The sequence below is a fragment of the Passer domesticus genome, chromosome 4, assembly GCF_036417665.1.
Source record: "Passer domesticus isolate bPasDom1 chromosome 4, bPasDom1.hap1, whole genome shotgun sequence".
NCBI lineage: Eukaryota > Metazoa > Chordata > Aves > Passeriformes > Passeridae > Passer > Passer domesticus.
Genome location: NC_087477.1, coordinates 44,523,684 through 44,550,836, shown reverse-complemented (window position 1 = coordinate 44,550,836; position 27,153 = coordinate 44,523,684). Strand labels below are relative to the sequence as shown.

The following is a 27,153-nucleotide window of genomic DNA, read 5'->3' as shown; positions in this document are numbered from 1 at the left end:
CATATATAATTTCAAACTACTGTCCTTCACTTTGAACCTGGCCTCTCAGTTATTTTGATGACTTTCCAGTGTTAAAAGAAACAATAAACCATTGTGCTGTCATGGAAGTTCTTTCCCAGCATTTCCATGACATTCATGATTTTGCTCATTCTATCAAAGCTCTCTGCATCATTCTCTTTTTTTTTTTAATAAAAATTCAAGCCTTTCTGATTTTTAAATATTTATTTAAACTGCTCCATGCCTTGATCAGTCTTACCTTTCCTCTGAGCTCTTTCCTACCATGCAGAGGACACAGAGCTGCATATGGTATTCATCTATACTACAAATGATGGAGCAAGATTATTTTGGGTTTTGTTTGCTTTTAGTTGCTTTGCAAAGAATTCCTAATCATTGATTTGAATTTTTCTCTGCTGGAGGGGACAGAGTTGATAAAACTGCTTGTCATCACTTCACTGTTTCTTTCTTGACAAATGAACTTGCAGCCCATTAATCCAAAAGTCTTTCAGCTACTTCTTAGAGTCACAGTCTACAGTCATTCTTCTTCAAAGAACCATTAAATAACAGACTTTACTTCAGTGTTAAGCACTAAGTACACACATCTATAAACATCTCATAAATATAATAATCTATAATTTATTTAGCAATTTTATTTATTCCATTCTATTTTTAAGAATTTTATTTAAAAATATTTGCTTCTCTAGTCATTTTTGGTCCTAAAAAATAGAAGATGAAAGCTGTTTCAGTAATAAAAGAATATGATGCTAAATTCACTGAAACAAGTCAGCTGACATATTCTAGTTTATCCTTTATGCTTTTAAAGCAGGAAGTACTCAATTTTTCTAGATATTTGAATAGAATATACTGTCTTCTTGTGAGAGGAAACAGAAACCTTGTGGTTCACATTTGTCTTTCAGAGAAGCTTTAAGTTGTCCCATAAAGGAAATGTTTCCTAGGATGCCGTACCAATCCCTGTACATTCATTTCATTGGCTAGTACTATAAATAAATGCAGAAATTATTGTGTTGCCTTTCCTGTTTTCTGATATTTTTTTCATGGAATTGGTTTCTACAGGACTTACTAAAAATAGGAGCTATTACAATATTATATTTTCAACAAAAAATATTTTTCAAGTCTTTTGTCAGTGATGACAAAAGACAAATAATTGATAATTATACCACTAAGAGCTTTCAGCTTTTTTAACAACAATTGCCTGAATTTCAATCCAAGCTCTGCAGCTAAAACATTAAGGCATCATGAAAAAGTTATTTATGCTTTTTGTTTGTTTGTTTTTAGGGGTTTTGTTGTTTTGTTTTTAGGCGTTTTTTTCCATGTTTGTGTGTGTGCTTTTAAAAGGATTTGGGGAACAGAAAGACTTACTAGCTGGCATAGGATCTTAGAGAACAGGCACTCATGAACCATGTTCTGTTACTTTTCATACTGAAACATTCTACTAAATATGTGAATAATATGTTTACAACAAGTTCAAAGCAGAATATACAGCAGATAATGACAAAATTAGTCATGCTAATGGTGATGTGTGCTGATTTTAAAATTGCTGTAAAAGAACAGCAAAATGATACTGATGAAAAAGCTTTTGTTACATCATTTTAAGGAAAGTGGGATCAATGCCAGAAGAGTAAAAGGCACATTACCTAGCTGAATTTCACCTAATTCAAGCTACTAAGCAATGTTATACATTAAGAACAGAGCTTACCGTAGTTCATAGACAAAAGGCTTTTTGCTTGCTTTTAAAAGTTGTTTTATTTTAAATTATGTTTGAAATACGCAAACAAAATAAATACAGTCTTGATGTGGTCTTAATTTTAAATAGTGGGTACCATTTGGCATAATGTTCATTAGTTTAGACTTGGAAGAGTTTTGTGGCTGCTTTGAATAAATACGCAGAACTTCTGGAAGCAAATGAGAAGGTTCAAATTGCACATTTGTTAATGGTAGTAAATTAAACAAGGCAGCCTACAGTTGAGTAAGAACTTCCTTCCTTCTTTTAACAACATAATAAATTATAAAGTGATACAGAGACTACAAATGTAACATCTTCTTATACTTTTTAGCTTTTAAAACCTATTTTTCAGAGTGATATTGTGCTTTTTCTTCACTCATCCTAAGGGACAGTAAGGAACTATTTAGCCTCAATAAATGTCACATACTTCAGTGTTTCTCTTCATAGTAGCCTGACTTGGTATTCTAAGACCACGAAAGGCTTTTATGGTGGTATACAGTTCCCTACAGGCTGTTTGGGCCACCAAAGGAGTTGGAGATTGGATTTTTTCATGTATAGGGAATGAACTGAAATAGCCCTGTTTTTACTGTTTATTTTTTAACTTCTTCAGAAAACTCAAATCCAAGTATAACAACTCTTTCCCTAAAAGTACTAAATTTAGACCATCAGACTGTTCCATGTTATACACATCGACCCAATGTACTTAGGATTAAGAAAGGGGAATTGTCCATCAAAGCACTGTACAGCTGTCACTATATTTTTTTTCCTAACAGATCCCTACTGCCCCACTCTGTTTTAAAAGTGCAATGATATAATTTTATCAGTTGACTTCCAAGAATATTGATAAAACTTAAGTCATACTAAGAATGATAATCCAAGATGTATGTCTCTTGAAAACAACAATGCTTAGAATAAGGCTCCATTATTTGTTTATCTGTATTGCTGTTGGAATATTTTTGCAACATGTCAACTTTGAAAACTTCTTTTTCCCGCCTTTCTCAGTTTAATGATTACAGTTTGGTCAAACTGAGAAAATTGAAGCACTAACATTCTAATCTAACTAATCATCATTTGCAGTATTTCTTGATTCAGTTGAAGCAATGTCATTTTGCATTTGATTTCAGTAAGTTCTGAGGTTATTTTTGAAAGTTATCACAAATATATTTATATTAGAAAGTACTTAGAAAATTATAATAGACAAACTATTTATAATTTTATCTAATTTTAACCAAAGAATAGACAAAGGTAGGTTTATAGCATAGATTTTTAGATAAAGAGAAGCAATGAGGAAAAAAAGTGCTTTCATAATTTTCAGTAAAGCACTTGGGATGTTTGCTTATTAGATTCTGTTTAGTCAGATAAAATCATGGGAGTTAGTAGTGGTAAAATGAATAAGGACCTGGATGAAGGGGAAATGATATGGGTTCAATGAAACAGGAAAATACCAGTTTGAGAAGGAGTTGTTATTGAAGCTTTCCAAAGACCACCTGGGAAGCAAACTTTTTTAAAGATTGGAATTGGATAACCTTAAACCCTGACAGAGTAAACATGATATGAAAATTAATGTTACAAAGTACAAGTTCTTATACTTGGTTAAAAGTAAGAAATTTTACTTGAAGATGAGAATTAATCTACTGGAAAGAGCAGAGTGGAAGTTGTGTGGAGCTGTCATTTACAGGGCAACTGTGAGGGACCAGATGAGATCTGTGTGAAAATGGCAATTGCATTGTACAGATGTATTGACCGAAGTCTTTCAGGAAAAGATATGGATTTGTTGTAGATTCCACTTCATTAATCCTAAATATTGTGTAAAGTTTTCTTTCATGTGTATTAATGGATAAATTCAAGCTGGATCAAATACGGTGATAACTTGAGTAGCAAAAAGAAGGTGGGAGGAGCCAGAAGGACTTGGCTCAGGACCACAACGCAGGACGAAGGGTAGGGGAGTTCCCTGAATGACTTCAGCAGCCAGGGAACTTATTGAACCCTTTCAATCATCTCTCAACCAGTGCAGGAATGTCTCATATTTAAATTATTAGTTTTGATTTGGTTTACTTGTTTGGGTTGGTTGGTTAGTTAGTTGGTTTTTGTTTTCCTTTGTTGTTTAAAATCTTTGATTTAAACAAACTTTGAAGCTACCTTTTCAGTAAGTTTTCCTTTTCCCTGGTCAGTGTTAAAGTTCTAAAATGTCTTCCCAATAGTTAATATTTACTCTGCTTTCACTTCTTTTGTCTTATTTTATAATAGCTTTATTTTATTTCCAACCAGACATTTTTATACAGTTGTCTGTTGTTTTTGTCTTCTAACTATACTTCTAATTTTTATATAAATGTTTGGGTTGTTTTTGATTTGGGTTTTTTGTTTGCATTTCTCCCCTTTATCGGAAAGAATGTATCCAGTAACTTTTATAATTAAGAACCAGGGATGCGTGTCAGATTGATATTGCATCTGAAGGAGTTACAAACAAACTCATTAATATGGTACACCATAGCAGACGATCCATGTTGCTAAAAATAGCAAGCTATAAAACATAGTCTCTGCTGGCTACTTATAATATTACTTCTTTGTAACCAACAATACCCACATTTACTTTTTTTGTGTGGTGATGGTGTCAGTAAACAGAGTTAATTTTGCTTCCAATTTTTCTAAACCTTTGCTCTGCTTTTTCATTTAATGTTAAATAAACAAAATGTGTGTGACTAAACTTCAAACAGTTATTATTGATCTACAAAGGCAACATGGAGGGAAAGCTAGAAGTCATCCTAGTCAGAAATATTTCTTAATGACACAACTTCAGTACATGTCTAAAAAGTATTTGCTCTCAGAACCATATTTATTTCTTTCAAGAAGAAAGAAAAAGATGGTAAATGCATAATTTAATTCCTGGGCCAATGTTTTTTATTTCCAAAGGAATGCCATAGCACCTGAACACTGAGACAAGTGCTGTCCTATGCCCCTGACAGCTTTTTGCACACACCATACCCCTTCCACCCCAGAGGTGTTTGTCTCTTTGACTGTGGTTGCAGACAGGAATTTTCAGTGAGTTACCTGCCAAAGATTCTGCAGCAAGTGCTGCCCCCTGAGCTTGGGGCTTTTTGGATTGGGCAATAACTTTTTTTCCCCCCACCAATAAGGAGAAAATGTGTGCAATAATTTTTTCTCAAGAAAATAAGAAAAGCTATAATGTAAATTATATGCCTATTTCCTATTAAATCATAATATGAATATCCACAATTGTATAGTTTTATTAAGATTTTTACATAAATCTTAACTATTTTACTGGAAAGCAGTGATTCTAGCGAATTTATTAAAATAGGGTTTTTTTCATAACTTCTAAAAAATAGATAACACAAGTGCATTGAATAGTTCCAGGTACTACAGCTGTTTCTTCATTTTTTTAAATTCTGCATTTGGCCCTTTTGTTACAATAGTCATGAGATAAAAATTGCAAATGGCATATCAATATATTATGTTGAAGACTGAGTATTTTTTTACAAAATTTTTTGGGAATTTTCTCTGGCAAAATTACCATTGTCATCCTATGTTATTACTAATTTTTTTGCTGTTATTATCATCATTTTCTTAATTATTATTTATGATAAGGCTATCATTATTGTTAAAACCTCGAGAGTTTAAAAAACCCATTTGAACTCCTGGTGTCAGTAAAATGACAGCCTCTCAGTTTTGATTTCAGAATATCACCTTTGTTCATGTAGGAAGTGTTAAGCTTTATATTTGACAGATGTGCTCTTTTCTAGTGTCATCCTCTAAAAATTATAAACATCTGTAACAATGACTGGCCTCATTTATGTAGGAATCCATAGTAACACTGGAAAGTTGAAGAACTTGATTGAAAAAAAGACTTCAAAATCTTGTAGAATGTAAATTGCCTGTGTTAGTTCATCATGTGAAGGTTAGCAGTTTTCATAGATGGCCCTATAACACCAGATGATTTCATGATCCCTCCGTCATGCCTTTCCTAGATTGAATAGTGAGTTTGAAATGTACGGATAATATAATTAGTAAATGAAATATCAGAATACTTACTTCACTTTTGAGGTCTTTGCATAGTGAGCTGAGTAAAGACGCAAAATATGTTTACTACTAGTTGGCTACCAGAAGTTCTGAATCATTCAGTAGCATGCAGCTATGTCTCACTTTCTGAAAGTGTCACTGAAGAGCCATCTCTTATAGCACGGAACATTAAGTGCTTCTGTGGGCGCAGTATATTTTAAAAAGTACAGTAAACAACAGAAGAATCAATTTAATTTAATTGGTACGTTTCATTTTCCTTAGTGTAAGGATTGTGTCAGGTAATGCATCTAGTTAAAAAAGGTCAGTCTCATTTGGGCATGTCTGGTGGGCACCATCACTCATATTTTGAGTCATAGAGTGCATTCCTTCCGAAAAAGGAAAGAATCAGAAACTTCTCTTTGAAACTAAGTGTAAAATTATTCGTTTTAATCACATTTTTAAAGAATTTAATTGTTGTACAGCTAAGCTTACTTTCATGCTTCTCTAATGCTTGCTCTTGTGGGGGGGTTGGAAGGAGGGTGGAGAGAAGTGTTGATTTCAAAGTATTCCTTGCATGAGGCTGAAATGAAGCTAAGAAGATCTTAGCTTCCTTCCTTCTTTCCTGTATTGAAAGAGAAATGCCTCTTATGTGAAAGTATATTCATAATTAAAAGAGAGAATACACATGATGCCTTTTGTAGTTTACTTGAAGAATGAAAGATTAAAAAACAGATTTTTCATGCTTTAGCAGCTGAGTGGAAAATTTTTTTTTGGGTGGTCTTCAGTTCCTGTGTAGTTCTTTTGTCTAATATGACAAAATCCTTACAAATATAGAGTTTTATTAGGCTATGTTTAGTCAGGTTCACACAGGTAAAAAGCTAACTCTCAGCTGATCAACCTGTAACTTAAGGCAATTATACAAGAGGGAAGAGTATGCAGTGTTTCATCAGTTTGATGTGCATCACTCCTTTTCTGTGCAAGTGTCCAAATGAGTTCTGGGACATAGAAGTGAAACGACCTTCTGTTAAAATTGGAGCTACTTAGTAAATAGATGAACAAAGAAAGTTTCAAGGTCTGGACTCCTATCACATATGTCTAAATTTTTAAAAGATTTTTTTAAACATGGACTAATGAGGAATAGCTAGTTAGCCTGAAAATACAGAATAAATGTTCTGACTAGTGCACTGTGCCTGCCTTAACTGTCAGATAACTTCCATTGTCTGATTTTGGATATGCAGTCATGTGTATTACAGTCCTACCTCTGGAATTCACTTTCATGTAAAATGCTGCTTCTTACAGGCTGATACTTGTCAGTCAATTTAATTGAAATGTCATGCTGACCTTTATATGAGATACACTGAACTTACTGGGGTTTTTGGAAGCTCTTTTTACTAGTTCCAGTCAAAGTTCTTAAATTACCAGTGTACAAAAAGTTCATGCTAATTAAGCTCATGAAACTGCCTGCTCATTGATCTTACAAACAATACGTTTTTTGCAGGTGTAGTTCAGCTGAATCTGCCTGAAGATCAGAAAATAAGCACCACTGCAGCAACAGTGGGACAGAGTGCTGTCCTAAGTTGTGCCATCCAGGGAACCCTGAGACCTCCCATCATCTGGAAGAGGAACAATGTCATTCTGAACAGATTAGATTTGGAAGATATCAGTGTAAGTAACAGAAAGTTCTACTTCACAGCTTTTTATCAAAACCTCTCATAAATAATAGAAAAGTGGTGCATAACAGGCTGCATACTCCTGATGTTTCAAAGAAAAGAAATGGAAATTATATGCGACAAACTCTGCCTTTTTTTATTTGCTGTGTATTTGAACCCCTGTTAAATATAGAGAAAATATGTTTCATAGACCAATCATTTAAAACATAAATATAGCAATAAAAGAACATGAGGGCTAAATTGCAGCCCAAAATACAGTCAGCATTATACATTCAGGATTGTACAGTCTTCACATATTTAGAAGAAAAGAGAAATCTGTGACATGAACATTTTTGTGTACCAACAGATCATAAAAATAGTTTTCTTTTATAATAGTTCAATAGAAATCTATTTTTCCCCAAAGAAGTATTTCATAATAAAATTAGTTGTTTTGCCCATTCCTCCAAATATTCAGCAGTGTATATGGTACCTCTCAAAGGGTGAAAAACAGAATATTAGTATAATTTGTAAATCTTTTTTTTCAAGAAGGCAGGTGTTTGCCACCTAACATTGCCATGACCTAAAAATACAGAGGGAAATAGAAAACGAGTACTAGAATTACATCTTCTTGCGAGACTAAAAATAGGCTTTCATCTGTGTTTTGTATGCATCTGGGTGTGCTTTCTTGGTTTGGCCCATTTTGTATTAGCAAAGTTCAAAATGTGGACAAATTGTTACTTTGGGAGTTGTGCTGTCTGTCTAGCCCAAGTGAGTCTGAAATCACCTGAACTTTTATGTGTGTGGAATACTGCTACAATCAAATATCCAGTTCGTCCATTTTTTATTTCTTTTTAAATTATTGTTTTATTTTTACGGTGGAAATTGTTTCCACACATCATCTCTCTTTTATGTCTGATTTTGTTGGTTCTGATGGTAAACAGCGCTTCCTCACAGTGGTGCTTTGTAAAATAAAGGACAATTTCAAAGCTCAAAAGCTCATCTTGCTTGAGTAATGGTTTTAAGTCCCTTGAGAGGCTTAGGATAAACCCAACATAATCCAAAAAGTTTTCTGTTAAATAATAATTGCTTTTGTTAGTTTGATATTAATCACATGACTTACATTGAAAAAGTGTCTTGCCCAAGTCCACAAGATCCTGTCTGCAATATTTGTTATGTTCAAAACCATTATTTGGAGTTCTTACTAATCAATTCTAAGTGTAATAGCTGGCATGAGCTGTTGACAGAAAAAGGAAGATGCATCTGTACACACAGAAATAAAAGGGAAATGATGAATGGAAATGATGAAGCTAATAGCTCAGCTTAAGACTGAAAGGTTCAGTTAGCGTTTTTGCAGACATGAAAAGATCAAGTGATTTCTGAACTGGACACATACATTTTTGAGTATGAAAAAAAGCCAAACAAAAACCAAAACACAAAAAAACCCCCAAAATCAAACCATAAACAGAGAAAGTTCTTGTGCTGTGTGCAGGTGCCCAGGAATTGGCAGCAGGAGCCACAGGCGTGGCCTTTCAGGGAAAGGACAGGGGATGTCATGTGCTGTATTCAGCACTTCCCAAGGGACCATCAGCAGGACAGCGGCTCAGACACACCCATGGCACCTCTGAAAGAACATTCAAAAAAGGGAATAAAAAAAAGGGAGAGAGAGAGAGATTAGAGAACAAAAAAGTGCAATAAACAGCAGAAGTAAGTCTAAAGCTGGAAGAGCAGAAGGTACTCCTTGGTGAAGCAGATATCCAAAACATCTACATTAGAGCAGATTTATCTTGAAGGACTTGACCAATTGTTTGACCAGTCTGGTGACTTTTTATGATCCACTGTGGTGGTAATGTTTGACAAGGCAGGAGCTGCAGATACCACCTATCTAGACTTCAGCAAGGCCTTCAGTACAGTTCCATGCAACATCCGGATGGCTGGCTGGCTGGCTGGCTGCTGGATGGATGGATGGATGGATGGATGGATGGATGGATGGATGGATGGATGGATGGATGGATGGATGGATGGATGGATGGATGGAGCTAGAGGTTGTGGTCAACAGCTCTGTGTCTAAGTGGAGGCCAGTGACAAGAGGTGTCCCTCAAGGGTCTGTCTTTGGCCAAGAGCTCTTCAACATCTCTGTCAATGACAGAGGCAGTGGGATGGAGGGCACCCTCAGCAAGTTTGCAGGTGACATGAAACTGAGTGGTGCAGTTAACACATCTGAAAGCTGGCATGCCACCCAGGGGGACCTGGGCAAATCTGAGAAGTGGATCCACAGGAACCTCACTGTTCATAAGCAAAAATTAAGTTATATTTTAATCCCTTAACAGTTTAGTTACTATTCAAATACAGAAAGAGGTCAAATTCAGTAGCCCCAGAGTGAGGCACTAAAATTAATAGAGCTCAAATATGTGGGATATTAATCTCTCTTTCCACATAAAGTAAAATAGGAAGCAAGAAAGAATTAATGGAATCTGGATTAAAAGAAGAAGCAACAAAAGCATGGAGATAAAGACATTGAGTTAGATTCATGCCCAGACCTTCTTTTCTTATTTTACTTTTCACTGTTTTCACAGATTTAATCTCTCTCTTAATTTCTAGATTCTATACTCCTTGTATAATATAAGATGTCCCCAGAAGCAGTGTACTCTAAGTTTTACTATAGCTATTTTATAAACTATAATGATGTTTGCCTAACTCTGGGAATTCTTAATTTGCTCAGTAAATTCTTAATTTACACAAGAACCGTATCTGAGCATCTCAAGATTAATAATATTGTGTAAAGAGCAGTACATTTTCTGAAAATCACACGGCAAACACAGGCCTGGGAAGATATATAGTTAGGTTTTTGGGGACTTTTTCAGTAAAATGGATCAAAGATCAACATAACTGGAAGTCAGCACATATGTAGGAAACCAGACTAAGCAATAGTGACAATGTGATTTTGTAAATCACAGAAAGTGCTCATACTTAGAATTAAGCTTTTGCACTATCCAGTTGTTCTCAGCATGAATTAAGCTATTTGCTTTGAGGAGGGACAAACTCAGAACAATAAAATGTCCTAGTATTTTGTCAAATGGAAAAATGCAACAAGGTGGAAAGGAATCCAGGTTTAAACTGAAGTTGATAGTTCAATTTATATATATTTTTAAAATACTCCTCTACTGAAAGTGTACAAGATATATCTCTAAAGCTGTCAACTGTGGAGTGGCTAAAAATGAGTCTTGATAATGTCTAATGTCTTGTATATTCTAAGATATGTTAAAGAAATATTAAGAAATACTGTTTGACTTTCAAAAGATGATAATAGAAATTTGTATTTAAATAGTGTATTTTAAAATGTTCTGTGAAGTGTGTGTTAATATCATTACTGATAATATCCAGTTGATAATTTTAAAAGTCCTTAGTACTCCTCAACTCTTCTTATGGTACTTATAACTACTTTTTGTAGAAGTACTGCATCTTCCGACTAATCCTTCTCTTACTGAAACTGATGGGAGGCAGGGATAATTAGCACCCATCTGAGTGAAATTATGAAAAATTATATGCCTCTGCAAATTTTACGTAAATTGCAATATAATTGTGCTGTGACTCACTGCTGAAGTGATATCACAGGGCATTTTGATAATATTTCAGTACACATATAGAAAGGCTTTTTTTTCCATGCTGTTATCTTGCATCTTAAATTTAGTATTTGCCTTTCCACTTTCCTCTTGTTTTTATCTAACCTACTATTCATTAGACATAATTCCCATGTATGACAAATAGCATATGTATTTCCCATATTCAATGCATATTACTTTTTTAGTGTTAATTCATTCAGTTTTTTAAGTCTTTGTAACTTATTTTACTTTATTGTTTTTCTGATGCTTTATTTCAGCTTTGTCTTCAGGTTTTTTCCTATACATGTGAGCAATCATACTTTTCTTATAACATCTTGACCCTCTTTCTTGCATTTATTGAAGATCTACTGGGATGGTTTGTCCACATGCAAAGTTTAACAGTAACTTTTCAAAATAGTGTAGTTCAACTTTTAATTTTTGTTAAAGGCTCATAATATCCCTCTTTAGGCTGCCTTAATGGAAAGCATCTAATATTTTAATTTTGAGGTTTTTGAAGTTACGTATAAGTTATCTCTTTCTCAAAACTTCTGATTTGTTTATCTTGTTAATTTGCGCATTAAAGTTGACTATTTTTTGGTAGTAGTTGGCATTTTCTTCTTGACATCTTTGCCCTTCACCCACAAAGAAAACCCAAAAGACTGTAATGGAGAACACCAAGGAAAACAAACATTCTCTAAAGAACACAATAGTTTCCATTCTGTAGAGTTCTAATCAGAAACTGATGACAGAAAGGTTTTCAGATTCTCCAAAACATTAAGCACCTTTCTTAGAAAGGACTCCAGACATCTGACCTCTTCTTTTTCTTCCAGCTTCTCATTCTGTGTTCCTCCTTTTATTATTCTTAAGAAAAATCTCAGGAGAACCTCATGCATTATTCCTTTCCACATTGTTTTCTCCCATGGGATAGTATGGACCTACACACAAGCTTCTCTTTATGCATTGTTGAATTGTTCTTAATACAGCACAGTTATGACTTTAATACAATATTAGAAATATGAATGCTCTGTCTGGGAAAAATATGTGTGTGTTTGCATGTGTGTTTGTACTTTTGACAAAATCCCAGGTGAAACATAAATGTCAGGGAAATATTCTTCAATCTTTTCCCCAAATTGCCTAAACTCTTAAAAATTAAAAAAAATTAACAAGTTAGGACATAAACTAAAAGACTTGAATTTAAAAAGAACGAAAATTAATAGTCTAAACTGAATAGTGTCCTGGATCTGGCTAGACATGTTAAATTTTTGCAGTAGCCAGGAGGGACCATGTCTAAGACCCAGACAGTACTCTACCACCTCTCACATCATTTTTTTGGGAATGGGGGAAGGGCTCCCTTCCACATGGAGTAGCATGGCAGAGGGAGCCATCAGGTGTTTTCTGTGGAGGCAGATGAGCAATCAGGTATGAATCGTTCACTTATTCTAGCAAAATCTGTCATTAGTATTGTTGTTTTGTTACTGTTTGTAGTCTTATTTAATTGCTATTTCCAGTAGATTGTCCTCACCTCAACCCATGATTTTTCCCTCTGGTTCCTCCAGTTGTCCTCTCCAGCCTGCCACATGGGGATGAGGTGTGATTGAACTCCACATGGTTTGGCAAGTTTCAGTAGGAACATTATAAGGAATACCATTCCTAAACCTTGACAAAAATATGTTTAAAGTTCACATACATTTCTTTATTCTCAAATATCCTAAAAGAGGGAATACCTGCTTGCAGTCAATGCACTGAATTTCTGATTTGCTTCAGCAAGCTTTGCATGCTGTTGTTTTTTTTCCTGAGGAGGTTTTCCTTCTCCCTGCAGTGTTGCCATGGGCCATCTTATTGCTTGTGTGAGGGAAATTGCAGTGGTCCTATGACAGGAAGGGAGCCCCAGAACCTACTTCCCTTCATAGCTGATGCTCTTAACCTCGTCCTTTTGGAAGACAGTAGCTCATATTCCAACAATGAACAAATACAGTGCCATAGGCAAAAAGCTGGCAGTCTTGTTCAGTACAAAATCTGGATCCTGATCAGTTTATTTTGAGCTTTAATTACTAAATGGCAATGCAGCAATTTCAGTGTGTGATCTTCTATGTGGATTTGTGTGTGTTACAATATATATATATGAATTTATATATGTATAACTTTGTTGTATTTGAGGTTCATTTTAAAAGCCTAGTTGCAGGTTTTCCTTGTACATTACGTTTATGACACCTCTTAAACACACTACATCTCTCAGATACTTTCTACTGATTTTTCTGATGAGGTGGTTGGATGTGATTAACAGTGACTCATCAAAGTCAGCATGTTTCTATTTTTATCTATATTGAATTGCCCTTTATCTGTTACACAGTTTTGCTTTTAAGTAGGATGCATTATTACATTTTCTTTTGTATTTAATGAATTTAATACCAGTTTTGTTTTGCTCTTTTCTACTCTACTTGTTATGATCCTATTGTTGAGAGATGCCTCTGCCTGAATTAAGGTGCAAATGAGACCACATGCCAAAATCAGTAGTATGGATTTTGTTTAACAGTAAATGTGAGGTACAGAGATAGAAAGAAATAGGAAAGAGCGGGGAGGGAGCGGGTGGGGTGGGGTGGGGGTGGGGAGTGAAGGAGAAAGAGATCAAGTGGAGAATAATCACCACACTGTGGATCTAGAGGCATTCCACTGGTCCTCCTTCACCCTGGTTTTCTTGGTAGTGGGGATCCCAGAGTCTTCTGGAGTGCCACTTCACTTTTATACAGTCCAATTTGTGGGTATCCATTGGTGTTCACAGATGTTCCCATAACTGAGGATGGCATGGGTATAAGCAGCTGTTTCCTCTCCCACAGTTTGCCTTAGTGGGAATTTTTGTCCAGATGCGTTAACCAGGGTGTGTTAACCAAACTTGAGCTCCTCTAGGCCTGGAATAAGCACTTCCTGCTGCAAATTCCCATCTTCTGTGCTTATCTCAAGCTCCCACTGCTGTGGCCTTGACAATGTTTTGAGGCAGTTGTGGTCTTTAAGCGGTCTTTTTAAGTCTCTTACATCTCCCTGTGCCTCAAACAGTGTCTTCCTGGGACCTTTTTTCATTTCATAGGTTGTCCGTGGGGGTGATGTGTTTGTAGAAATTTCAGAGAAAATAGAGAAAGAGCAGAAAAATGACAAAAGCAATTATACAGTGTACAATAGCTATCCCAACAATTACAAATGTGACTCCAGCTGCAATCATCAACCCAATTTTCATTATAGCCATTGCCCCCACCCCACGAGTCACAAGGATTAGCTTATGGACATCAGCCAAGAAGATAGCTTTGGGTTTGTAATGATCAGAAAAGCTCTGACATTTGATTGGTGATTTCTTCCTTTTTGGTGTGGGCTTCTTGAATTGATGATGCTGCATTGTGAATGGTAGTGCAACACCCAGTTTCAGTAAGATTTAACGTTCCCCATATACCTTGTTCCTTTAATAATATCATATCTAATGCCAACTGATGTTGTAAAGCCATTTTTGACACTTTTTGGTCTTGCAAGTTCAGCTCATGGAGTGGATACTTGGCTCAATTACTTGAGGGCATGTACCTGCCATGTAATATTTGCCAAGTCCCATTGGTGTTGTGTGATAACTATAGAAGGTGTAAAAAATATTAGAAGTCACAAAGCTGTATTTTTTTCCTAGTGTATAATAATCACATCTATTACTGATCAATTCCCATCTTTTTTCAGGAGAACTTGTTTTCTGCTGTGTCTTTCCTGATAATGAATAATGTAAAATGGAATTTGGGTAGATGGTTGGGAGTTCTATCCTGTACATTAGACCAGTGTGCTTAGTTAGGAACATCTCAAAGCTGATCCAGGTGGTGCAGGATAGCTGCACATCCAGGTGTCTGTCAAGTACATTTGGGGCTTGAATTTAGGAGTAGCTCCTACTCCTTTTTTTTTTCAGGCACCAGAACTTTTATCTTATTTTTTTTTTTTGTTCTTCCCCATCTTCCCTGTATTTGAAAATTAGTGGAAAGCTGTTTTATATTTTGTGTTACAAGATTACTTCTAAAACATCTTAAGCATCTTTTCTTCACTCCCATATCATCTTTCTTCCTTAAGCTTTTGTTTCAGTTCAAATTCATTGTTTTTGCTGTTCTTTTCTGTATATCTGTATAAAGATGCAGGTTATATCTGCATTCAATATTGGTGTTACTAGCAAATTGATTTTGTGCTATTAATTTCTGATTAGTTCATCAAAAAATTGCAGTTCAATTTTTTTGTATGGTTGTAGATATACTCTTTTCACTTCTTCTGCTGTATACATCCATCAACTGGGTGAAAAACAGCATCATTTCTGAATAATGTTATTACTAGGTACATATTTATTTCTCCAACTTTTCCAGGTCATTTTGCAGTAGTTTTGCTATTCTAGTAGACGTAATGCTTTTCACAGCTTTCAGAAGAATTATGCGAAAGGGTTTTATTGTACACAGAAGGAATACTGAGCTATTCAGGTTGTTATTTTAGAAAAAAAGTCTTGAAAGAGCAACCCGGCTACGCTACAGCTAGCAGTAAAGGTCACTCCTTCTTAAGAGCATGAGAAAGATGCTTTGTTAATAATGGACTCTTGTGGCTTACAGTACTGACTTTCCAATCATTGCTATAGTACATTAAATAGAAGGACCATATAACCAGCAATAAAAATGCTTTGATATCCAGGAGTCTGTTTCATTGAACAGAGAGGCACAATTGCTTAAATACAAAAAAAAAAAAAGAGAGAGAGAGAAACCCTGTCTGGCCCACCATCACAAACAGCCCAGGAGATAAAATGAGAAACTAGGATAGGTAGGACATAATTACCTATTGGAAACTTGGCTCAACTGTCATTTATATATTTTCAAAAATAATAATAATTTATTAAAAAAAATACTGCAGAAGTGTACAAAGGCATTTACTTAGTACTGACTCAGGAAGAAAATTTCTTCCCACCTGAAAAATAATTTGTACTGCTACTTGCGAAAGTGAACATGAAGCAAATTGTTTATCTAGACCAAGTCTGATCAGTTTGTGAACTCTGACTGCGTAACCACAGAAAAAAATATATCTGCCATTATTTTCAAATTATGATACCTAAGATTTCTCTGAATCAAAGTGGTCAGTGATATATCTACTCATATACCTGACACCATGTATCCATTTATATCTAAATTGAATTAGATCTACTTTAGCTTAGACTGATTTCTCTTTCACCTGTTAATTTTATCACCTTCATGGGTATTCTTCCTTCCTTTCTTTTTCATTTTTGTAACTGTTGTGAGATAACTATCTTTATAACCTATAGCTTCCTTTTCAAAAGGATACATTCAGAACTCTTTTTGTTTGGGTATATACAAGAGCCTTTGTATCCATGGCAGAGTGTTTTCATTGATCTGTTCAGAAGGAGAGATAAAGTAAACTAAACATTTTCCTATTTTAGTATGATTTAGGAAACAGATCTATCAATTATGTCCATCTGATTCTCCTTTCATGTATGCCTGGCTTAAAACTACAACCAGAAGTAGGGCAGTTGAAACAGTGCTTCTGAATAATATCTAATTTAGTTTTGTATTAAAAATTATCCTTGAGTTAGGAAAATTCAGGTGAGTTTACAGAGGATCACTGAATCTGCATTCTTTATTTTATTTTTATGGGTAAAGATAGATAGCAGAAGGGTGCATGGTGCAACAGAAGTGACTGGATTTTTTGACAGTTACTGAAAAGCACCTGCTAAGTATCTTTTGGTTTTGCTGATGAACATTTTTCTTCTAGAATTTTCTAAGGGAAATATAGTCATGTTTTCAAATGATAAGCATTTGTACATAGATAATTAATTGAAATCTTGAAGAGAATTTTTTTTTTTACATAGAAAATAAATTTCAGAGTACCTTAATAAAATCACACAGTCTTATCACTCTCATCTGAAATATGTTGTCTTGTTTAAAAGCAGATTTGTGTGTCTTTTATTTAAGAATTTTTTTTTCAAATAGTTCTGTTACTTAAGTGGGAGGAAGCTATGTCTTCCCTTCTAGAATATGTGCTCCTTCTAGGCAAAAATCTGTCTTTACAGACCTTTTGTGTTAATGATAAATAAAATGGAATTGCCATACTCTGGCAGAGTAAAATATCAATGCCATATGACTTTTGTCTACAAGATACTTAAAAGTTTGTGCAGCAATTTGGCAAGTGCCATGAATTCTGTGAAGTTCCTGCTATTATAACCTATAGTTAATGAAAGATGACTGAAATCCTGTTTTGCCTTCACATTTTTAACATGATATACATAGTTATAACATCAGACAAGAAATTCATTCATGAAAAAGACTTTGAAGTTTAACCTGTGATTAGTGAACACTTAACATGTCAAAAGGAAGGCAGGGAAGAAAAAGCTGCCTTTTCTCCCACTCCTCTGTATTAATAGAGACTTTATTTCTGACATGGATTCTATGATTAGTTGGCAACAGCTAGTAATAGAGTTATAATTGCGGTAAAATATAACTGAAACCAAGGGTTAGCTAGAGAAAAAGAGCTTTTGTACATTTAAGTCTTCCAAAGTAAGACTGTACTGTACATAAGGAAAATATATTGTGGTGTTTCAGTGATACAGTTATATACGGTGACAGTGGCATAGAATCTTTCTAATGAGTAGTGCTGTCTCATTTTTTAAAATCAAAGCAAAGAACAAGGGTGAAAAAAGAAAATATAGTGTATATAGCTTCATGTTTTGTAGAGGACTTGCACTTCTAAAAAAATGTTGGGCCCATTACAGAAAGTAGTATTAGAAAAGTAACAATTAATTACAGGAGACAAATAATGGTCTACTAAGAAATAGTAGAAAAAGTATTTCGTACGTCTTGTAGAAACTTGAGTGTGTTAACAAAGAGTTAGCTATTGCTGCAGCAGAAGAAAAGTGCTTATTGTGATTGGCAGAGCAGTGGCAAAATTGAAGTAATGGATGTCTCACATAAGAGGGAACATGTTAATTTAAAGAGAGAACAGGAATGTGGTCATGACTCAGTGTGATACTGTCATTTGCATATAAATCTTTATGTAAGCATTTTATTTAACTGGAGTTTGTGGTCTTATTTTTAAAATGTGCAATTGAAGGTACTTTTGTTCAATTTTTTTTTAGAACTATTGTAATTAATGGGTAACACGTGTACCTCTATTAGGTACTTTGCTTTTAAATAATACACAGTTTACCTGCAACAGGATGTAGTAAATGTTTTATGTATAACAAATACGAGCATTTAATGATAACAAAGTGTCTAAATATCAGCAATATTTATTTGTTAATAGCATGCAGAAAATATTTATTGTGACTATTCATAGTCCCTTTTGAAATGGGGAATTTCCAACCTCATTTTACGCCTTGAACACAGACAAGAACAAACAGAAAGAAGAAACAGAAATATCTTATTGATAATAATGTATAGAAAGTAATGAGATTTTGTTACTTCAGCATTATGCTACTGCCTTTGTGTATGAATAACCATTGTGATAGCTATAGACTTTTCATAACATCTTGGCTTAATATCAGTAAAAGAATGGAAGTCCTACTTGGTATAGCTCTAGACAATATGTTTGTCAGTGCCACTATATGCTGAAAATTTTTGGTTTTTTACTGAAAACTTTTTGAACACTCTATTTTTTGTTGTTTTATTCCAGGATGTTCTTCCAATACCTTACAGTTAACCTGACCAGAAACCAGAATGAGATGGTACAATGATACTAAAAAATATCACAATTCATTTCTGTATAGATGAACGACAAAACAAACAAAAATCCTAACTACAAAATGAAATCCAAAGAATTTTTCCTGCATAAATAGTTTCTGTGCTTATAGTAAAAGGTTGCAATGACCTTGAAGTGTCTTTTCTTTCATTGATATCAAGGAATCAATCTTGCCAGTCAAGATTTCTTGTGATAAAGAATTAGACTGATGGGCATGGGTTGTTGTGAGCAAAGGTACTGTGTGTGATGCTTACATAATCAAGATTAAATGTAAATTGTCTCAGTTTTCAGTATTTTTTTAGTGTAAATTCATCATCGATTTGTAGTACTCCAGTTTCATGCTGAATGCTTAGTTCAAGTGACTGGAATATAATGTTTATTTAAAAGGCTCTAAGAAGAATATTTCCGAATTATTGGGTGTGCCAATTTTGGTTAAACCCTTAAATGAAGGTGCTGTGGTAGCATTCAAACTGCCAATATTTTGATTTTATAAGAAAAGAGAAAAACATGGCAAGGAATGGATGACATTCACTTTGTTGTATGTAATCAGGAGTATAGCTGAAAAAAAAAGTTTAGTGTAGAAATAACATCCAGAATCTTTCTAAGCATCTTTGTGCCTATTTCTTGTACTGGATAACAAACTGACACAAGTGGGATTGTATTAATAATCCAATTAAAGTGTGACTGGTCCTGTTTTCTTTCTACTGTTGTCTTTAGATCATACATTAATGCTGCATTTAAAATTAGAGATGAACTTTAGAAAAACTATGTGAGTTATAATGTGGTTTTTTCCCCCTAGTATGCTAAGAATGGGCCAAAGTGAATAATTCTGATTTTTAATTCATTTTAAGGTACTAGGTTGTCCTTTTTTTCCCTGCCACCTACCCCAATATATCCTCTTCAGCTGCCACATAGTGGGGGATTCTCAAAAAAATCTCTGTCTTTTTTGTTTTAGGTAGTTTTATCTGCAAATATTTGAAAGTTGCTTGAAAATATATTTTTGTTGTCTGTTTATTGGTTTGTTACATGTACATAAAGGAGTTTGTGACAACCCAAATTTATCCCACTGGGCTTTTGTGAATTGCATAAACCTTGAAGACACTCTACCTACGTGTCTGTCTCACTCCTGGATAATTCATAAATACATGGGATGGACTAGAAAATAATTGGAGGAAAATATGAGTAATACAAAAATTTAAGAGTTGTTTGTTTTCTTTTTTTCCTAGATTTTAATGAGTTTGTAAAGAAACATCTGGAGAAATTCGTTTCTATGAAATAAAATGGGTTCTTTTGTTATAAGATGAGTGCAGTTCAGGAACAAAGATATGAGTTATTTTCAATATAAGAAAAGGGGTTTGGACTGCTGCAACTAAAACTGAAATCCAATGTTTTATGCAGTAGGAAGATCAAAATCTCCAATAAACTTTATAAATGTAAAACTAAATAGTTTGTAGTATAAGTAATTGAAAACAGATTAAATCTTAGCAAAGTGTAATTATATAGTGTGATATTTTTAGAACCAGAAAAATTTAGGGAATATTCAGTGATTTCTTTGCACTCTCTCTACAAATAAAATGTCTTCAAAAAAGGAAAGCAGAAATGGGGATGCGCTTGCTAAAAAGCTCATTCCACAAATCCAACTCTAAACTGAGTCACCTTACAGGGTAAATTACATCAGTATTTCTGCTTCTCTGGGCCTTCCTAACACTTAGACACACTTTGGAATATGATCCAAGTATACTGCATAGTGCAAAGCTGGTTTCTCTTTGCAAAACTAGCTTGGAGTGTAATAATAAATACATCTACAATTAAAGCTGATTTAAAAACCAAAAGGAACAGTTTGGGGGAATGATAATAAACTGTGGTAATTGGGTAATTATTATAAATTCATCTCATTGGTTATGAGTTTAACTTGAAAAAATGTGAGAAATTAATGTCAAATAGATTTTTCCGATTAAATCTGATTACATAACAATTTGGTTTGTTAAAAAGGAGTAAAAGTTAAATGGTATATGAGTCATTCTGAAGATCTCTATGTAACATGAAGCAATAAAAAAGACAGCTGTATCAGAGCGTGCTGAATGTTCCATTTAAAATATACTGCATCTACTCAGTTGGAGATTTTGAATGTCTAAATAAATTAGCAGTCCTTATTGCCGATTCATCACAAGATAATGTAAAATTACGAAGTTTTTGGGGAAGTAAAAGGTTAGTGATGTTTTATGGCTAGCCTCAAGAGCTCTAGCACTTTGGCAAAGCTCTCACTTATGTCTAGTGTCTGCCATAAACAAGAAAAAAATTTCAAATACTCTTTACACATCTACATATCAAATGAAGTCATTATTCTCACTGGTGATCTAGCACTGAGGCCTTTTATGTCTCTTTTCTGTGTCATCCCTCTTCAGGTTCTTAAGAGGTTTGAACACTATTAGATTTCAAAATAGCAAAACCAATTTTTAATCAACTGACTTTTTTTGAAAAGCACAAAGCAGTTGTATTTTTTGTGTATAATAATGGATATTACCATTTATTAGCTGTTACTATTTTCTCATGAAGTGAAATTGAAGTCCTTACTGTATCCCATAGAATAAAGGGAAAATCATACATATCTAATCAATTATTTATATAGGTATAGTGTTATTATATTCATTTATAGTCAGAGAAATAATATTTTCTCAATTTTGCTGAATACAACCAAATCCTGCTCAATTCAACTGCTGGATTACAAAGTCTTATTTTAGGAAGCAAGAATAGAGGGTGAACTCTGCATTGAGCATTTGTAATACAAGCTTAGGAAAGTATGCATGAAGACTTTCTCAGCATGGGAGATTTAGTTAGATGCTCTGAATTACTCACCAAATGTTCACCACTTTACCTAGTAGAGTAAGGCTAGTAAAGCTATTTTGCACTAATGAGATACAGCCTTTGTAAAATTCAGTCATTATTGGCTTTTTTGTTTCTGTTCTCCCCAGTGTCAAGAAAAGAGGAACCAATTAAATGCTTGGAATATCTAATTGTAGCTAGGAAGTTTGTTTTCATGGTCAGCAGGGAGAGGTGGGTGCAGCTAAAACAGTGAACACTGACAGATCCACTGAATGATCCCATAAAAGGATTTTGCTACCCTGAGCTTTCTCAAATGACTGTAAAAGAAGCTTAGAAGATTAATTTCCTTTGACCAATACTAGTCTGCATTAATAGTCACGAATTGGTGTCTGGTGTTGTATTCTTGAGAACGTAGTTTCTTTTAAGATTTTTTCACTTTCTACTGCACATTTTGTACTAGTGCTTATGTTAGACAGTGCATTTGCCTTTTTTAAGCTTTGGTATGATTTGCAATTTTCTGTCAGGCTGATTCTTCAACCAGTGGACTTACACTAAATTAATGATTTGTTCTTATTGTAGCTGTAAGATTTGAGACTGAGACAAGGTATGCAAAATCTGCGCTTATGAAATGTAGGGTTTATTTTCCCTCTTAATCTAGAAGGAAAACTTTAAAAAGATCTTGGATTTCTGCCAAAAGAAATTTTTTTCAGTGTTCTTTGTGGAATATAATTTCTTTGTGACAGTCAGTAGTAAAGTGCAGAGTTGCATTGCTTTGCCAATGTGAACAGAGAAACTGATTACTTGGAAAATAGGAGTTGTAACATTGACATTAGCACAAAAAGCCTGAGCTGAGTTTGTCTGGCAAATGAACCAAACATAAATAATTATTTTAAAAAATGTTTTCAATTAACCTTCAAAAGGATATCTGCTCTCTGGGTCCTTGTGATAAAGGAAGTTATAGATACTGAAAAATATGTAAAATATGAACAAGAACGTGACATTAGTATTACTGGTACTTCCAGTACCAATGATGAGTTGACTGAAATAAAATACAGGAAGCTTGGGAGGATGTACAGGAAATAAAGGGGAATATATATATTATATATATTATATATATATATATATATATATACACACACTGATGGTGTTTTACAAGCAAACAATTGTTGTTCTGAAAATATGTGTTTGGTTTCAATTATTGATGCAGCCTTCCCCTAGCAGCACAATTCCTCTAGCAAAAAAAATTAATTCTTAGCTTCAGATTTTCTACCTGATCAGCTCATGTGGAGTTTTTGCTTTTCCCCATTAAAAAACCCCAATATTTTCCTTTAAAAATAAAGGAAATGCCCCCATCCAGAGTGTGTTATCATTATAATTTAAGTATTTTATTGATAACCATCAATAAAAAGGGCCCAAACAATATATTTTTTCCTTTGTTGTGGATTTGTTAAAGGCTGCAAATGGAAATAAAGGTAACAGGAAAAAGTATGAATTCATAATATTTGGTGTTCACTAATTCCGTTTATTAAAGACACAAACTATTTCTTTCTGATGAGGATAATGTAAGTAAGAATTCACATCTTCAGTTCATATAGCCTATGTACTTTTCTTTATTTTTTAAAAGAATTATTTATACAAAGCCAAAAACCCAAAGAGCTATTTAGGAAAGCAGTGTATGGGCAAAAAATGCTGGGAAAAAAAAGAAAAAAAAAGTGGCACAAACCAAAGCAAAAATACTCCTAACTTCTATGATGATGAACAAATTCAAGCAGTCTGTTTCATTATATGTTCTCCTATGGGGAGAAAGGTAGGAACAGTCTTCTTAGAGCTGTTAATGAAGAAATGCTGGAAAATGGTCATAAATTCTCTCATATGCAAGGTGTTAGCGTATGAAAGTGGGTTATAAACCCCAAGGAAATAATTTCTGATTCAAAACGAAAAATCACCTTTAGTTTCTGTTTTATAAACAGTAATAGAGCAAAGCCAAGATTCACTATGAAATTGAAGTCTCTATTATTTTTCTCATTATTTGTAACATATATAATGATTTGTAAAATGTCAAGTTCTTCAGGAGAAAAGAATTGCAGTGGAATCATTGTTTAGGTAATTGTTCAATTCTTATCTTTTTACATATGACAAAAATAATTAGAGTTTCTCAATGTAATTTTAGAAGTGTCTTGCCGTTTCTGTGTGAGCAGTAGAACAAAAACTGAGCTTGTAGCATTCATCAAATATATTTTCCAAAATGTAAAAAACACCTGTTGCTGTTGATTTTTTGAAGGCTGTGTTTGAAAGATGTTTGTCAGATAGTATAGGTACAAAGATGTGTGTCAGTATAGGTACAAGGTTTTTTTAAATTACTCAGCTTGTGAGTTAGTCAATAAAACACTAAATGCTTGTCAACATGCAGTGTCAAGTACCTCTGTTTGTACTTCACCATCCCTTTTCAAATGCTGCTTACCACATTAAGTTCACTTTGTATTGAGTGGTTTGCTTTAATTAACAAAGCAAACATTGAACTCAGTATAACAATAAGCTGGGGACATTTATTTTGTAGTTGTAAAAAAACACAAACCAAACAACCAGACAGAACTCACCACTACCAACAAAACACATTGTCCCTAAAATTCTAACTCTCTGAGTGTCGTCATGTGTGAATTCTGTTGAAATACTAATATAAAATAACACAGGAGTGTTTCATCCATGGTTTCTATGGAAAAGAAGGGAGAAACCATTTACAGGCTCACATTTACTTAGAAAATAGTGATGGTACCTAAAGATATTATATGCCACAATGAATCAGTTAAAGAGCTGAAACAGGTGCGTATGCTTCAAAACAATATCTAATAATTTAGCATAAGGAATGTTAAATTAAACTAGTCTCCAGACTGCATTGTAGCAGCTGAATTTTTATACACTCCATCCTATGCCCTATTTTGTTCACAAATATCTTTGGCAGAGATTAGGCAAAAAATACCAAATGGTAATAGCAAAACCCATTTTCCAGATAAAATGTAAATACCTGTAGTGTGGCTCTTTTGAATAGCTGTCCTTTCATCTTCCACTAATAATGTTGTTGAAGAAGAATGCTTTGAAAACCTGTGTTCAGGTAGTAAGGGGAAAAAAGTAAATTGATCTTCTGCTTAATATATTTTAGAAAGAGAAAAAGATCAAAACATCAAATTTTTTTGGAGTTTGTCAGGTGGGTTATTCTGAAGGAAAATTACATTGGTTTGAATCATCACTTAAAAATGATGTCTTAAAGAGGGTGCCTTTTTTGGTCTTTGCAGTGGTAACATGTAATGGTTTATAGAAGATTTGGTAGAAATATCTTCTGTGTAACCAAAGTGCTAATATAGAAACCTGTAGTTATCTTGAGGAAATCAAGCTATTGATAAAATTACCAGGTAGGCTTATTTTTTAGGCATGATTTTTCTTCTCCCAAGGAGCACCTAGCAGAACCATTGGAAGCACAGAATTGTGCAATGTGAAATTTAGTTGCCCACACATATTGGGATGAAGAAATACAGAGAGACACGTGTTTTTTGAATAATATTTTGAGTGTATTTAAAGAAAGAAAACTGAGAAATTAAAAGGAATTTCATAGAGATTTCAGTTCTCTTGTGTTCTCTGAGCAAGAGTAAAAACTGGAAATTGTGAACTGAAAAAAATAAATCCCAATAAGTTGGAAAGTTGTAGGTGAGATCAATGAAGAATGCAAGAATAGTCATAATGAACCAGAGGTCAATGTAGCCCAGTATTTCTAATTTTTAAGATCCAAAGGACAGAATGTAAGAATAAGCAGCACATAGTAATATTTTATTACTATTCTATCAAAGTTCTTTTCCTGTGCAATTTACAGTGACTGTGGTATTGTAGCTGAAGTTTTTTTGGTTTTGCAAGCTTTTGATAAAGTGTTCTTGGATTTGAGGAATTTATAGAGAAGGTTAAAAAGTTTGTGAAGAAAAAAATAAGGAAGAACTGGTTGAGGATATGAAGGTAAGGACAACCTTGGGTACAGTGACCATGAGATGGCTGAGTCAAGGAGACTAAGAGGAGACAGCAGGGCAAAAAGCAATATAACCAAGGTCTTTAGGAAAGGAGACTTGAGCCTGTTCAAGGATGTGCTTGGAAGAATTGCATAGGAGATCATGCTGAAAACAAAAGGGGTCTAAGATGGTTGATCTTCAAGGATGACCTCCACTACGCTCAAGAACAGTCTTTCACAATGAACAGTTAATCAAAAGCAGCCAGAAGTCTGTATTAATGAACAAGGAGCTCTTGACATAATTCAAATAAAAAGAAAAAGGTGTAAGGAATGACAGGTGACTCAGGAAGAACCTGGAGACTCTATTTGAATGTGCAGATAAGGAAAGATGAAGCCATTCCAGAATTGGGTCTGGTCAGATGTACAAAGGTCTACAGAGTTTTAGGACTATATCAGCAGCAGAAGAAAGGGGGAAACATGGATCTTTTGCCGAGCTGGCATGGGACCCAGTGTCAATAGAAGTAGAACATGATGATGTACTAAAAACCTCCTTTGCCTTTTGCCTTGATCAGAAACATTTGCTCTCAGGAATCCCAGATCCCTGAAGTCAGTTTCCAGCAGTAGTGCTTCTGTAATGTATCAGTGAATCTAATGAGAAGAACTGAAGAAAAACAAGGATTTAATTTTTCTTTTTTTTTTTTTTTGTCATGTGTGCTCATTACAAAGGATGGCAGCACTTCCACTGGATGTCATTCAACTTTTTTATTTTTACATATATTTAGTTTTTCTCTTTGGTCGGATGCAATTCTCAACAGCTTTTCTTCTGCAAATAACTGTCATAGCTAAGTAAACATATTGCTTCTGCCGAGTTTAACTAGTTGTTAAAATAAAAGTTGTATTTTCTTTTACAGTCACAATATATGTAGCAAGATTAAACAACTCCACCGTTCAATAATATTTGAATTTCAGATTACTGTCAGATATGCTGGTTTAATATTTGTGGTGTGTGGTGTCTGATATTTGCATCACAGCTTTGTTGCTGAGATGATGAGCGTAATTACTGTAGAGATGTGGGTTTAATTATGATAACATTGTTTTTAATCTTTCCTGGTAGGATTTTGGAGATGATGGGTCCTTGTACATCACTAAGGTTACCACAACTCATATGGGAAATTACACCTGCTATGCTGATGGGTATGATAAGCTCTATCAAACTCATATTCTCCAAGTGACTGGTAAGGAAAGATGTTCTAATTATCAAGTCATAAGAAACCTGAATTTTGTTAAGCGGATCTGTGGTTTCTTTCCTACTTTTTTTTGTATTGTGTTACATCTTAATAGAAAAAGGTATATATTTTTTTCTTCATTGATCTCCTTCAAATAACCTTAAAAACAACTAAACACAATAATTTTAATTTATTGCTTCTATAGAATAATAACTATTAAAAGGTGTAAAGATAGTCCAGAGGACTTGCTTTGCACCTGTGATGTTATGCAGAACAGTAAGTGGTTTATATATACATATGCACACAGATAGAGTAGGTTTTAGTATTAATTTAGTAACCTGGAGAGCACGGTGAGAAAAATAAATGTGTAAATTTC

At 34.2% G+C, this 27,153-nt stretch overlaps 1 protein-coding gene across 3 annotated transcripts in view; it reads left to right on the top strand.

Moving 5' to 3' along the window:
- FSTL5 (follistatin like 5) overlaps positions 1-27,153 on the top strand; it is a 368,231-nt gene that overhangs the window by 273,026 nt on the left and 68,052 nt on the right. For all 3 annotated transcript variants that reach the window (XM_064417538.1, XM_064417536.1, XM_064417539.1), the window contains 2 exons: positions 7,254-7,420; positions 26,666-26,786. In XM_064417538.1, coding sequence (XP_064273608.1) covers positions 7,254-7,420; positions 26,666-26,786 — 288 coding nt within the window. The remainder of the gene's footprint in view (positions 1-7,253; positions 7,421-26,665; positions 26,787-27,153) is intronic.